This window comes from Cynara cardunculus (assembly GCF_001531365.2).
Source record: "Cynara cardunculus var. scolymus isolate 2C chromosome LG 2, CcrdV1, whole genome shotgun sequence".
Taxonomy (NCBI): domain Eukaryota; kingdom Viridiplantae; phylum Streptophyta; class Magnoliopsida; order Asterales; family Asteraceae; genus Cynara; species Cynara cardunculus.
Genome location: NC_037529.1, coordinates 68,583,952 through 68,598,593, shown reverse-complemented (window position 1 = coordinate 68,598,593; position 14,642 = coordinate 68,583,952). Strand labels below are relative to the sequence as shown.

At 33.0% G+C, this 14,642-nt stretch overlaps 2 protein-coding genes across 4 annotated transcripts; one reads left to right on the top strand and one right to left on the bottom strand.

The window, feature by feature from the left end:
- Positions 1-5,937: 5,937 nt before the first annotated feature.
- Positions 5,938-6,255, top strand: LOC112506370 (putative lipid-transfer protein DIR1). Its single transcript, XM_025110376.1, has one exon. The coding sequence runs from the start codon at positions 5,938-5,940 to the stop codon at positions 6,253-6,255; it is 318 nt and encodes a 105-aa protein (XP_024966144.1).
- Positions 6,256-7,221: 966 nt separating this feature from the next.
- Positions 7,222-14,059, bottom strand: LOC112507337 (sodium/hydrogen exchanger 4-like). Of its 3 annotated transcripts, XM_025111884.1 has the most exons (14): positions 13,889-14,059; positions 13,689-13,807; positions 13,524-13,621; positions 12,228-12,287; positions 11,606-11,652; positions 11,066-11,260; positions 10,830-10,876; positions 10,686-10,752; positions 10,489-10,589; positions 9,554-9,655; positions 9,234-9,378; positions 8,840-8,902; positions 8,526-8,609; positions 7,222-7,577 (listed from the first exon to the last, which is right to left on the bottom strand). In XM_025111884.1, the coding sequence occupies exons 1-14, from the start codon at positions 14,057-14,059 to the stop codon at positions 7,296-7,298; spliced, it is 1,581 nt and encodes a 526-aa protein (XP_024967652.1). In that variant the 3' UTR covers positions 7,222-7,295. The 3 variants fall into 3 exon arrangements, with proteins under 3 accessions (XP_024967652.1, XP_024967651.1, XP_024967654.1); XM_025111883.1 differs by having other exon boundaries at positions 10,489-10,752; XM_025111886.1 differs by having other exon boundaries at positions 10,489-10,752; positions 13,774-13,807; positions 13,889-13,980.
- Positions 14,060-14,642: the final 583 nt, after the last annotated feature.

Below are 14,642 nucleotides of genomic sequence, written 5' to 3'. Positions count from 1 at the left end.
TAGTATTGTCATCAAGTCATGACTCAACCAATCCAATCCAACCCATATACAATCTTAATAGTTAACTAAATAACGTCAAAGATTGAATTTAAGGATGAGGAAATACCCAAAATGACCATTTTATACACGATAAACTAACAAAATGATCATTTTTCGGAGATTTTTTTACAAAATGACCGGGCAATTTTGACGATAAGGTATGGATGGATCCCACATCTATACCATTTGGAAAACAAAAATTAGATATTATATATGATATATATGAATCGCCCTCATTTTCTCCAAATATGGGGCGATTTTAACCTTTATTCTGTCTTCTAGTGAAGACAACTTATGATGCAACAATAGATGTCAAATTCAACTTTTTGAAGGTGATTTGCCCATTTTTTAGATATAATATCTGATTTTTGTCTACCAAATGATATACACGTGGACTCATCCATGCCTTATAGTCAAAATCAATTTTGGTGGTCATTTTGTGAAAATGGTTAATGATATAGAAAATGGTTTATTCAATAAGCTTTTAAAGGGAGTTATACACTAAGGGGACGTTTGGTTTTCAGAATGAAAATTAGTGAAATTGGAATTTATCTAAGAAATTTGACTTTGAAAAAATTAGAATGAAATTTGATGGATTTGACCACCCATTTGGTTGGTATGAATTGGAATCTCCATCTTTATTTGGACCACCCCACCCCACCCCACCCCACCCCACCCCACCCCATCCCATCGATTTCGATTCCATGCCATTATTGAACCATGTTGTAGTATTGTCATTAAGTCATGACTCAACCAATCCAACCCAAACGAGTTAGATTGTTCAAAACCAGCTAATCCAGTCCATATACAACCTTAATATTTAACTAAATAACCTTCTCAAAGATTGAATTTAAGGATGAGAAAATATTCAAAATGGCCATTTTATACACGATAAGCTAACAAAATGACCACTTTTCGTAGATTTTTCACAAAATGACTATCAAAATCGCCCTTGAAAGACGATTTTGACTATAAAGTACGGATGAATCCCACATGTATATCATTTGAGAAACAAAAATAAGATATTATATATATATATATATATATGTGTGTGTGTGTGTGTGAAATCGTCCTCATTTTCTCCAAATCGGCCCATGGGGGCGATTTTGACCTTTATTTTGTCTTCTAGTTAAGACAACTTATGACGCAACAATAGAGGTCAAAATCAACTTTTTGAGGACGGTTTGCCCATTTTCATATAGAATATATGATTTTTGTCTACCAAATGATATACACGTTGACTCGTCCGCACCTTATAGTCAAAATCGATTTTGGTGGTCATTTTGTAAAGAAAAAAACTTTGAAAAGTGATCATTTTATTAATGTTCAATGCATAAAATGGTCATATATGTTTAAGAATCTAACCTTTCATATTGTATTTCAAATTTTCTAGTGAAGCAAATTGTTTAGAACCAAAAACATTTTACATAAAATGCACATCACATAAAAGAATAAAGAATTAAAAATTATTAATATTTTAACAAATTATCACATTTTATTTTAATTATAATACGTCTTCCTACCCGTTAGTTGAAAGCACTAACGCTTACTTTACTCCTCATATTTCATTATTTTATGTTAGCCATTTTAATTTATATATATATATATATATATATATGGTATATTTCAAATGTAATCATGTTTATTTGTACAACTAATATAACCTAATTGATTGAGATATTTATGAAAATGATGAACGTTCATTTATTATGATTTAAATATTTATGGAGGATGACTATAGTTTATTAATTATGATTAATACTTTATAGTAGGAAACAATACAAACTTTTATGAAATCATATATTTATCAAATTAAATGGACAGTTGAGATTGAATTGTATTGGTTGTATAAATGTAAAGAGTTGCATAATAACTCACATTTCTCTCTCTCACACACACACACTCTCTCTCTCTCTCTCTCTCTCTCTCTATATATATATATATACTTGGAATCATGTGAGACCAAAGGTTTTTCGTGAGACCCGTAAGACCAATTCTCAACCTTTAGATTAGATTTACAATCTGACGATCTAAACATTCATAAACGCCACGAGACTTTTCAATAATAACAAAATTGTCACCGTGCAACTTTGAACCATTAGATCATTAACTTATAAAGTTGATCAATGAACATAAATTGATCTTACGGGTCTCACGAAAAACCCTTGGTCTCACGTGAACCCAACCCTATATGTATATATATATATATATATATATATGTTTGTGTGTGTATATGTATATGTATATGTAAGGTTTCTTCAAGGGAGAACTGGTTAGTTTGTGATAACTGTGAGATCCAATTTCAACTATAAATTAATTGATACACTAAAAAATTAGTATTTTTGGTAATTTGACTTAAATTTTTAATTAAATGGCATTTTAGGTATTTAAATTTTTATATCTCTCCTTTGTCTCTCTCTCCTGCTTCCGGTAAACCTTATTTCAACGAACACATGTGATATCCAAAATACACCAAGATACACAATAGAATATCCAAAATACATACAATGTGATATCCAAAACACACCAAGTAAATTTCGAGACTACTATGATACCAACTGTGGTACCACTATGATACATATGTTGTATGTAGATATGTAGATGTAGATGGTGGTCAGTAGCCAGGATGGGGGAAGGGAAATGGTCGTCGGAAACGGCGTATTGGTCAGACAAAATGATCAGAGGAGGTCATCACTTGTCGGAGAAGGCCACCGGATTTTGGTTCCTGTGTGTTCGTGTGTGTATATATATAAAATAAAGCAATTAATCTAATTAAAATAAATTGGAACATTAAACTAATTAGAGTAAATTGAATAATCAACTCAGATTACTAATTTACTCTTCTATTTTATTTTAAGAATAATATTAATTATCTTAACTGATTGGCTCACATTAGACTCCACAGTTACCACAAATTAATTAATTCTTATTTGATTAAACCCTTATATATGTAATGTATGTATATAATTTAAAATTTAACCAAATAAATTTTTGGATAAAATTATAAATTGGTATATAATTCAAGGTTTTTTTAATCATCCATTAAATAAAATATATATTTTCTGTAAAAATTAATAAATATTTAGATAATAAAAATACCATGTGATCTCTTTATGTTTTTAAATTGAATGATATCATTATATAAAAATGACAAAAACGTGGCTTTTTATTTGTATTTGTATTTGTATGTGGTGAGAAATGGAAGCCAATATGTGGAGGATGTGATTAAGACTGTTTATCGGTTGATATTTATTGAATGTGAGAGGAATTGAATCGATTCAATCATTTATTGGATGTTGGATTTTGTCAATCGATCCGATCCGATCCAATCCAATGGATGATTAGATCGGTTTGATTCCATTCATTAGATATTTTTATTGGATATCTGATGGATGATCCAATGAGATTAGATCCATCAAGTGTGTTAATTCAATACAATCCTCTAACAATAATACAAATTAATTAATTACTTTTAATATGTGTTAAAACCAACACAAGAGAAGTTAAAAATTCAAAGCCTCCCATAAAACAAATTCCGATTTAAGCATTCTGAAAATAAATCAATTGGATGATAATTAGATAATAGTTGGATGGACAACTGGATGGTCATCAGATGATTAATTGGATGTTGATCTGTTCGGTTCGATTTTGGTCGGTTTTAGACTGTCATCCGATAACCGACCGATACAAATTAGATGTTGAAATTTTCAATCCGATCGGATCCAATTACAATTGGATATCCAGTTATGATCGGTCGGTTCTAATTGGATTGGTTGATTTTCTGCACACCCCTAGATGTGGCCACTATAAGTGATAAAATTAGTTAGTGACATGATATTTTTTTAATCTAAAATTAGTTTTTTTTTTAAATCTTAAATTAGTTTTCAACCGGTTATGTGAGTACTTAAATGTTTAAAACTTTACATTTTAGATATCAAAATGAAAGTTTTGAATTACGTTACCCAAAATAAAAATCAAGTTAAAATACGTTACTTTTCCATGCAATTTACCCTAAAGAAAAAGAATATAATCATTAATTTGTTTCCACGTTAAAAATTATTTTTTAGAGTGAATTACGAATTTGATCCTTAAAATACGTTAAAAGTTACGGGCTTTGTTTCTTATATTTATTTATTACGTGAAGAGTTTTTTTGTAATAAATAAAGATAAAGGACCGAATCCATAAAAATTAATATATTTAAAGGACCAAATCCGTAAATTTGGTCTAATTTTTATTATAATACTATACGCAAAAATTAAATAATAAAATATTAAATGTGTTGTAATTATTTGTGAGATGAATTATTGGCAACAAACACTTTGTGCATGCACGACACATCAAACACTGGAACAAACATTTATTTTACCAGAGAATTAAAAACAATTAATATATATATATATATATATATATATATATACTATCTTATAAATCATTTGGCTAAAACTCTTAAACCCGTTTATTCCTAAACAATTTCATCTCTATCTGATTTATATGAACATTAATGTATTGTCATTAATAAAAAAATCTCCATTATTATGGAAATTAGTATACACATGGGCATCCCTCTCTATATGAACATGAGTTCCCTTATGAACAATGTAATTATGTTTATTAATATGAACAATGTGATTATGTTCGTTAATATGGACAATGTGATTATGTTCGTTAGATCTTATTGAACACCATATAGTTATGAACGTCTTATAGTTATGTACACATTTTTTATGAATACCTTATATCATGAACATATTCATATGAACACCTATGAACATCATTAAATACCATAAAAGTAACTTATACTTGAAAATTTGTAACATCTTATTAAATACCATAAAAGTAACTTTCACATCAAATTTACATATTTTCCCTTCATCATTAAATCAAACATTTAAAGTAACCTCTACTAAAGGATTAATATTGTTGGTCCAATAAGTTTACAAAGTTAACATCATATTCTTGGTTAACAAAAGATCTTACCCCTGTATATATACATACACACACAGGGTTGGGTTCACGTGAGACCAAGGGTTTTTCGTGAGACCCGTAAGACCAATTTATGTTCATTGATCAAATTTATGAATTAATGATCTAATGGTTGCAAAGTTGCAAGATGGCAATTTCGTAATTAGTGAGAAGTCTCGTGGCGTTTATAAATGTTCAGATCTGACGATTGTAAATCTAATCCAAGGGTTGAGAATTGGTCTTACGGGTCTCACGAAAAATCATTGGTCTCACATGATCCCAAGTCTACACACACATGTATATATATAAGGGCATGTTCATTTAAAAACCTTCTTCACTTGGTTATTCAAAAGTCTATTTTGAAGGGCTTCTGACTCCGAAGTGTTTTTGAGTTGTCTTCTCATCCATGTAAGTAGTACCGTTGTACGATTATCTGCCCACTAATTATTCTCGCACTTAATACAAGAGCGGTTATGATTCCCTGAGTTTTAAAGAGCAAAGATTTTGCCACAATCGTTACTACAAATCTGACATCATCCTCGAGTTGATTTCATAATACAAAACAGAGTAGTTATTGAAGTAAGATATATATATATTTTTTGAGATTTTAACTTTTTAATACTTTATTTAAATAAATATTATAATATAAACAATCATTACAGATCATATTTAATATTTTAATAAAATAATCAATATAAATTAAAAAGACGGTTAAAACTGAACGTATTTTTTTACAGATATTTTAACTTTTAATTGTTGATTTTGATTTTTAAAGATGCTATCATGTTCACGGGCACATTGTAACCTTTGTATATTTGGTCACGGACGTCCTAGAACTAGAAGACAAACAAACACCACGGACCCTAAACTTCACTTCCCCTTATAAATTCCTGCATCCACGGATCCACCAATACTTAGAGAACACAAAATTCACAATGGCAGACATCAAAAGGAATGTTCTCCTGGGCCTAATCTGTGTGTTCACAATCGGATTCGTCGTATCAGCCACCACCGCCGCTGCCGCCACCACCACTGTTTGCAATGTAGCCACCTCGGATCTCTTAGAATGTCTTCCGGCAATTACCGGTGCACACCCTCCACCGCCCACCTACCGTTGTTGCAAGGTCATGCATCGGGTCAACTTGCCGTGCCTCTGCCGCTACAAGCCGCAACTCGCCAAGTTCGGGGCCAACCCTGCAGCGGCCATGGCCTTACCCAAGAAATGTGGCATTAAATCCACACCAAAATGCTAAACCCATTTGTCTTTCTTCCTTAATTGTCATATGTTTTCAATCGAACGAGCTTCAGTTGCTCGGTTACGATCGATATCGAACTATTTATGTTTTCGTGTTTGTTGATGTCAATAAAAAAGAACCCAAAATTTGGTACGTTTTTTGGACCGTAAGTCATAAACCAACATGCCAAGATTCGCTATTTTATGGCGATCGACTACGTGCATATCTTATTGAACGGTGCTCAGTGATATTAGCAAATTCAAGAAACATCAACCAAAACATCTGAAAACGTCCATCTGAATCAACCAAGAAACCAAAAAAGCCTCTCAAAATCAACAAAAAGAACTTGCAAAATCCATCGATTTTAACCCAAAACAACTTAAAAACGCCCCCAAAACGGTGAGATTCGACTAAAAACACACAAAACAACTTTACGGGCCTTTGATCCATCTTAAAAGTGCATCCGCTCTGTGATTCTGTGAAGATCATGATCCACCATTTTTACAAGATCTAAGTTTATAGGACCAAACAATAAAACGTCGCATCTGAAAGTGTTGTACTAAATTTATAAGACGTTTTTAGACGTTTTAACAAGTTTTTTTAAGCATTCCCAAAATAAAGTGTCGTAGTAGCTATTTCTATATGACATATTTTTGAGAATATTTTGAGAAGTGACCTATAAACACGTCTTTTTATCATTTATGGTACACTTTTTTTATAGAACACATTTCTAAGTAGTGTCATATAAAATAGCTAATATGACGCTTTATTATAAAATATCTTTAAAAACTTGTTTAGGCGCCCAAAAACATTATCTAAACTTATTGCAACAACTTCGGTATGACGTTTTATTGGTTGGTCCTATAAACTTAAATCCTATAAAACAATCTATTATGACACCTAAACATTTTTGGCGTCCTGCAAACCCAACTTTTGCAGGAGTGGATCTATCATCCCCTCTTGGCAAATCTCTTTTGTGAGTGACTTTTTCTGGTAGATCGGTTTTCCGTCTTTTATTTCATCTCGTATTTATGACGATGCGCTTTATTTTCGGTTTTCTAGCTCGAAGAATCATTGCTACGAGCCCCACCAAATATAGGTCGCATGTAAGTATCATCAAACCTCCGCCAGTAGGAGTGGATCGTGTAAACGGGCCTTTCCATTAACATCGATATGTTCTCCTTTGCCCTAGAGAGATTTTCAGAAGCCGATTCTTCGAAAGAAAGCAACGGAAGCGTCATTTCCTCTTTGGGAGATGTAGTTCGACGGGGGACACCACACATAGTTACGTTATTAGGAAGAAGATAACTAATAAGCGGTTTTGTCAAGAGACCGAACACCTGAAAATAGAAGCCTCTTCGGTTAGATGTACAAGTTTTACAAAAGAATACCCGAAATATCATATCAGAAAGTGGAACCGCTACATCAAAATCGAATTTATAGGACTCGAAATATATCTGAATGTTCTAATATACTGTTTTTATAAGACATTTTTTCAAATAATCCGTACAAAGTAACCTATTAACTTTTTTCGCCCTTGTGATTTACAATTTATCGTTGTTTTTGCCCCTGTGGTTTACAATTATTTGTTGAATTCTTGTATTTAAGGTAGAAGTCAGTGTCACGGACGAAAATAACAATGAATTGGAAACCATAAGAACGAAAACCGCAATTTCGAAACCACAGGGATGAAAACGTAATTTACTCTTTTAAAGTGTCATGAAAAACTTTTTAAAACGCCCAGAAAAATCTCCTATCAACTGTTAGAGTTTCACATCGGTTAGCCTTGGACACATTCCTCTCTATATATGTTGGAACCTTCCTTCTCTCCTCAAAGGCTCTTTTGGAGATTAATCTGATGTTTCATATATTCTCACATGGTATCAGAGCCAAGGTCTACCACTTTAGGGACTCAGACCTCTGGGGCAATCGCCTGGCCTTTCACCCGTCTAGTCCCCTCTTAGACACTCTGGGACATTAAGTGCCCATCTAGCCTCTGTTGGAGGGGCGTGTTAGAGTCCCACATCGGCTAGACTTGGACAAATTTCTCTCTATGTATGTCGGAATCTTCATTCTCTTCTCAAGGGCTCTTTTGGAGATTAATATGAGGTTTCACATATTCTCACATCAACTTACTGTAACAATTTTACATAAGATGCACAATTGTTTGTTCTTGTAAACCTAACTCATATTAAGCATTCTATAAAGACATTTAGACATATTTGGCATCCTATAAAACCGATTTTACTGTAATGAATTACCAGGGAACAGTGAAAAGTAAGGCTTACGATGGTACTGAATAACACAATCACAATCGTAGTGGTGATCATCGTGGCATTGGTTGGATCCAGTGTCACTCCAGAGAGCGTAAACTACACAAAAATTTGATCGTCACAGTAATGCAAGACATGGGCATCTCGTTGGGGGTATTTAGGGATAAGAAACGAGAATAATGCCGTTTGCTTTCATATAGCCCAGACCCGTTAACTTCTATACTTGACCAAATTGGGGGAACGGAAATTCTATTCCTATTCCAGTTCTTCTGCATTCCCATTCCTTAAAAATGACAATTATAACGCAACGAAAATGTACGAAAAGGTACCTGTTTGAATGCCAAAGCCACGGAGACCGCACCCCTCATCAGACCAGCCCACCATATTACTACCTAAATCAAGTAGCAGAAGGTAAACTGTATGTCATATATAAAAGTGTTACAATAACCTGACAACATGCATTTGGTTTTACGACACTTCTGAAATAAAATGGTATATTAGCTTTTTTATACGACACTTTTTCAGATAATGTCATACAAAGAGACCAATAAAACGCTTCATTTCAAAAGTATCCTAAAAAGCTTATTATAACACTAAAAAACAACTGTTTGGTCCTATAAATTAAAGTCTTATAAAGCAGTTTATTAGGACACTTAGAGATATTTGACATCTTATAAAGCCAGTTTTGATATAGTGACTACTATGACGATAACATTTAGTTACCTGGTGTTTTCCGGTGATCTTTGATGAACCCGCCTCGCCTCTATGCATGTAATTAGATATAACCGAAAGGGGAAACACAAAAGCAGCGCGTCCAAGCAATATCAAGAACATCACGGTGCTGTATACGCCTATCGACTTCCAAAAACTGCAACAAGAAATTATCGGGTATCTCAGCAGACTAATCCCGGGAAATTGTGACTGTAAGATATCAACCAGGATAAACTTAGTGGCCATAATTGTTGTGGACGCCTGAAATCGAACCCAGGACAGATAAGATATTCCACCATATTCCCGATTTTGATTGGAAGACCACACCTTACCTTAATATGCTCAATTTCCAATTCTCATAGTCTAGAGCATCCATTCCAACATAGAGGAATATGAATGTTTCTGCAATAAAAGACATTGCTGCAAAAGTATGCCTGCAAAGCAATCATAGGATTCTCAATGGAAGTAAACAAACCAAACATACCCAGTATATCTTACTCAAAAGTAGTGTCTGTGGTAGGATATATGCAGACCTTAACTCTACGGCTCTACCCCATGGAGTAGATGCGCTATTTCTATGAATTCTCACTGCAAAAAAATTGGATTTATAGGACACCAGAGAAATGTCCCAGCGTCCTAATAGACTATAAACTTGTGTATCATATCTAAAGGTGTTGTAATGAGTTTATATAACGCTTTTGAACATCTTAACAAACATTTTAAGACACTTTTGAAACCAAATGTCCTATTATCTTTTTTAGGACCTTATTTGAAAAGATGTCTTATAAAAAGATGTGTTTACAAGACACTTCTTAAAAGTGTCATGTAAAGCTAATAGGATACTTTTCTTCAAAAGTGTCCTAAAAAGCTTGTTAAGACGTTCAAGAATGTCCTATAAAAATAAAAATGTCCTAAAAAGCTTGTTAAGATGCTTAGAATATCCTATAAAAAGCTAATAGGATACTTTCTTTCAAAAGCGTGATAAAAAACTTGTTAAGATGTCCAAAAATGTCCTATAAAAAGCTAATAGGACACCATTTTCAAAAATGTTCTAAAAAGCTTGTTAAAATGCCCAAAAACGTCTTAAAAATTTACAACAACACTTTTAGTTATAACAGACAAAAGTTTGATCCTATAAATGCAATAAAGTTATCTATTAAGACACGAACACTTTTGACGTCCTATAAACTCGATTTTTTGTTGCAGTGTCCCCCACTCAAGAAAAGAAAAACGAAACTTATACAACTCGGGTCGTACTCATACATACCTGGTTGTGATTCTGGAGCTTTCGGTAACGTTATGCCATGCATAATGTGACATCAGAACTCCAGCAAAGAAGACCGTCAGAATGCCGCTGAGTTCAAATAGCTGCAGAAAGCAAAGGAAACCGACCCTTGATGACATAAAACCGGAAATAGAAATTGGTCCGATGGTTTTGGTGTTTGGTTTTGCATCGTTAATTACCTCCGCCAATATGTACGACAAATACGCTACTAGAATCATCAAAGAAATTTCACGAACACTCGAATGTCTGTTATAGCAAAGCCATCAAAAAAGGATCTTATATGAATACGGTAGCTTCGGTTCAATTTATGTTCGAGTATTAACCTTCCGAAGCCCAAGCCTCTAAGAATGTAAGAAGTCACAAGACCCGCCTGCCAGAAGAAGGAACGATTTTCTTAACTGGGAGAGACATGTTTGAAAAAAACTTGGCTTTCTACATAAAGCTTCCTACTTGAAGCTATCTGAATAAGCCACTTTCCATATCATTAAGCCATTAAATAAGCTGTGAGTTTTGGGCCATCAAGTTGTAGATACAGTTAGACCGAAGAAATTTGACTTACGGCAACTCCAAGAACAGTGCTTGTAGAGAATAAATACAAGAAATCTAGTAAGATGTGGAGAACAGCCTTGCCACGAAATGTATTCGCATTGAGCTTTCGAACCGCGTTGAAAAGAACGACCGATGTCGCATCGTTCACGACCCCTTCGCCGAAAACCAAGCTGTATAGCAATGGAGTCTCGTCTTGATGCAAAACCTGCAATTTAGATTTCTATCATAAACTATTGAAATGCTTTTAAGGACCGTCTTTTACCAAACAGCTTACCGACAAGAGTCATCACTCCCATTTACCTTATGAGGTAACAATTCCGACCATTAAAATGGATTGATGGTAGGCGTTTATAACCCGGTAAGCACTTACCAGGTAAGATTCATCATCCTCACTTACTAGATAAGACTCTCGATCCTTGTCTTCCCTCTTATCGGATAAGATTATCGGTCTTGTTATGTTAGCTACGGTAATTGAACCGGTAAGTACTTACCAAAGTAGGTGTTTAGTAAACGACCCCTAAAGATAACAAGAAGCTTAATTTGGACCAACCTGTAATGTACATACAGTATCTGTAGATGAGAAAATGGTCCCTATACCTATAAAAAGTCCCGTAAACCGGTGGCGGCGATTAATGTCGAATCTCAGGAGGTTATGATCATTACCACAAAATCGGGTTTATATGAATTTAAAACTGTCTGAATGTAAATTATGAGTTTAGTCCTTGTGGTTTGTTAATAATTCCGATTTTCATCCTTTTGGTTTAGAAATTGCAATTTTCGTTCCTATGGTTTGCAATTTATTGCTATTTCGTCCTCCGGACCAATTCTTACCTTCAAAATAAAAGGGACCAGAACAGTATAGAATTGTAAACCACAAGGACTGAACAACAATAAATTGTAAATTATAAGGATGAAAATAACACCGAATTATCAATCATAGAGACGAAAACTGTAATCTCTATCATGACATTTTTTGTCTCATAAAATACTAATCGGATATCTTATTTTAAAAGTGTCATAAAAAACTTGTCAAGACAATAAAAAAACGTACTGTAATGTAAAATTACCTTATAACAGTCTATACGACACTCAGACATTTTCTAGTATTTTATAAACCCGATTTTGTTGTAACTATAAAAGTAAAAAGACTTGGATTTGAAAGACCATCATACTAAGATACTCGCTCATGGTCAAGCCATCGAGCCCGAATTTTGGAAACAGCCAACGGCAACCTACAGAGAATGTACAACATTTGCAAAATCAGCCACAATCACATCGCAATACGACAAAATTGGTTTTATAAGACGTCTGAAATGTTTAAGTATCCTAATAAAATACTTCGTATGACTTAAGTTTATAGCACGAAATGAAAAAAAACGTCTTATCTAAAAGTATTACAATAAGTTCATACGATGCTTTTAGACGTTTTAACAAGTTTCTTAAACCATTTTTAAAATAAAATGTCGTATTGGTTATTTTGTACTATGATATTTGAAAAAATATAATGTAAACACAAATGTTCCATAAAAAATCCGTAAAATAGCTAATATGACACTTTACTTTCAAAGTGGGCCTAAAAACTTGTTAAAACACCAAAAAATGTCTAATAAACATATTGTAACACTTTGAAATATGACGTTTTATGGTTTGGTTCTATAAACCTATTTATAACGTATTCTAATAAGTAGGCTTAGAAATTTTAGGTGTACTGTAAAAACCAAACCAATTTTGTTGTAGAATAATTACAACAAAATCGGTTTTACAAGACACCTAAATTGTCTAAGCCTCCTAATAGAAATATAGAGTACTTTACAGAATTTAGGTTTATATGACGAAACCAAAACGCATCGTATCTAAACATGTTACAATAGGTTTCTATGACGCTTTTAGACGTTTAAACAAACTTTTAGAACATTTTTAATATAAAGTGTCATATTAGTTATTTTATAGGACACCGTTGAGAAACAAACACCTGTGAACCCATATTTTTATAGGACACTCGCAAATAACGTCGTATAAAATAATTAATATAAAAACTTTATTTTAAAAAACTTGTTACAACGACTAAACACCTTGCTTTGTAAACTTAGAGGCTATTGGCGATTGGTCAATGGTTTGATGCAAAATGATTAAGTGGTCAGAATGACTAAGAGACTCTCATGATATAGTGTAAAATGAAATATAATTATTTGGTAATTGTTTACAATAAAATTAGAATGTTGAAGGGCTAAGGAGGCCCGGGATACAAAATAATTCAGAGGGTTTTAGAATCATTAAAAGACAAATTTTTTTTTAAAACAAAATTCAAGTCTTAATGATTCAAAAGTTGCCTCTCTTAAGGAACTATTAACATGTAAACATATGAATGTATTTTTTATAGAAAACTTAGAATTTCAATTCTGTTATGGTGTGTCAGTCCCCAATTTTTAGGGTAAAAGTGGACAAGAAGCGATAAGAAGACGACTCACCGGCGGCAACGATAGATGTTGATATGAAAACACCAGCAACTCCGAACAACATGATCGGAAAAAAGTTGTGGAAAAACTGTTTCTTCTTCACCTGAAACCTGCTAAAAAGGGAAGAATTGAAGAAAAACCAGACGAAATCGTCGAACAGTGATTACGAACACTAACCCTGCGTTGAAGATTATTGGTGGAAGAAGATAAATGAAGAACAGTTCTTCATCGAATCTGAGCAGACGAGAGCTTTTCCACTTACTTACGATTAAGATGATCGTTCCAACAATACATCCCTGTTTCATTCAATTCAATTGATTTCAGATGATTAATGATGATGATGATGATGATGAATGATGAATGAATGAATGATTTACAATGATGATAGCGGTGATGGATTCGTTAACCCATCGATTTTCGTCCAGTAAGTGTCCGATTACTAAACAGAGACAGAGGACGGCGACGAACAATGTGATCGGAACCACCTGACGGTGAGTGGTGACGGCGATGTTGAGTGGTAGATGGTTGTAATGATTCATGGCTTCCATTTTTGCTTTGAGTTTATTCATTATGAATTGAAGGACATCCTTTTATTATTCATATGTGAAGTTACGACAGGCTATTTTTGTATGACAAGGATACACGTGTTATTATTTGTGTCCCCGTGGGGGTTTCTGCCCCCATTGGCCTCTTCCTCTTTCTCAATTTTCAAAAAATGATATAATATATTTATACTATATTATAAAATATTTGGCTAAAACTCTTAAAAACTCTTAAAACTCTTAAAAAATCTTAAACACGTTCATCCCTAAACGATTTCATCCCTAAACGATTTCATCCCGTATCTGAATTCGTGTAACTAACTGCAGATAAACACAATCAAATACATGATAAATATCTCATTTTAAATATAAAAAAACTAAAATATAATTAGTATAATCAATAAATTCTAACAGAATACTTAATTATTATCTTTATAAAATTTATAATATTAAACCAAAAATAAATTATTTTATTATTAAACTTAAATTAAATTATATCTATCTATACTATATTATAAAGCATTTGGCTCATTCTCTTGAAAACAAATTTTCATGCATAAGGTACAATTAATTTATGAACATTACTTAA

Coding starts and splice junctions, on each gene's coding strand:
- LOC112506370 (XM_025110376.1), top strand. CDS start 5,938: ATGGCAGACATCAAAAGGAATGTTCTCCTGGGCCTAATCTGTGTGTTC.
- LOC112507337 (XM_025111883.1), bottom strand. CDS start 14,059: ATGGAAGCCATGAATCATTACAACCATCTACCACTCAACATCGCCGTC. Junction 12,288..13,523: donor AACATCTATCGTTGCCGCCG/GTGAGTCGTCTT, acceptor CATTCTCTGTAG/GTTGCCGTTGGCTGTTTCCA. Junction 8,610..8,839: donor TGGCTTTGGCATTCAAACAG/GTACCTTTTCGT, acceptor ATTTTTGTGTAG/TTTACGCTCTCTGGAGTGAC.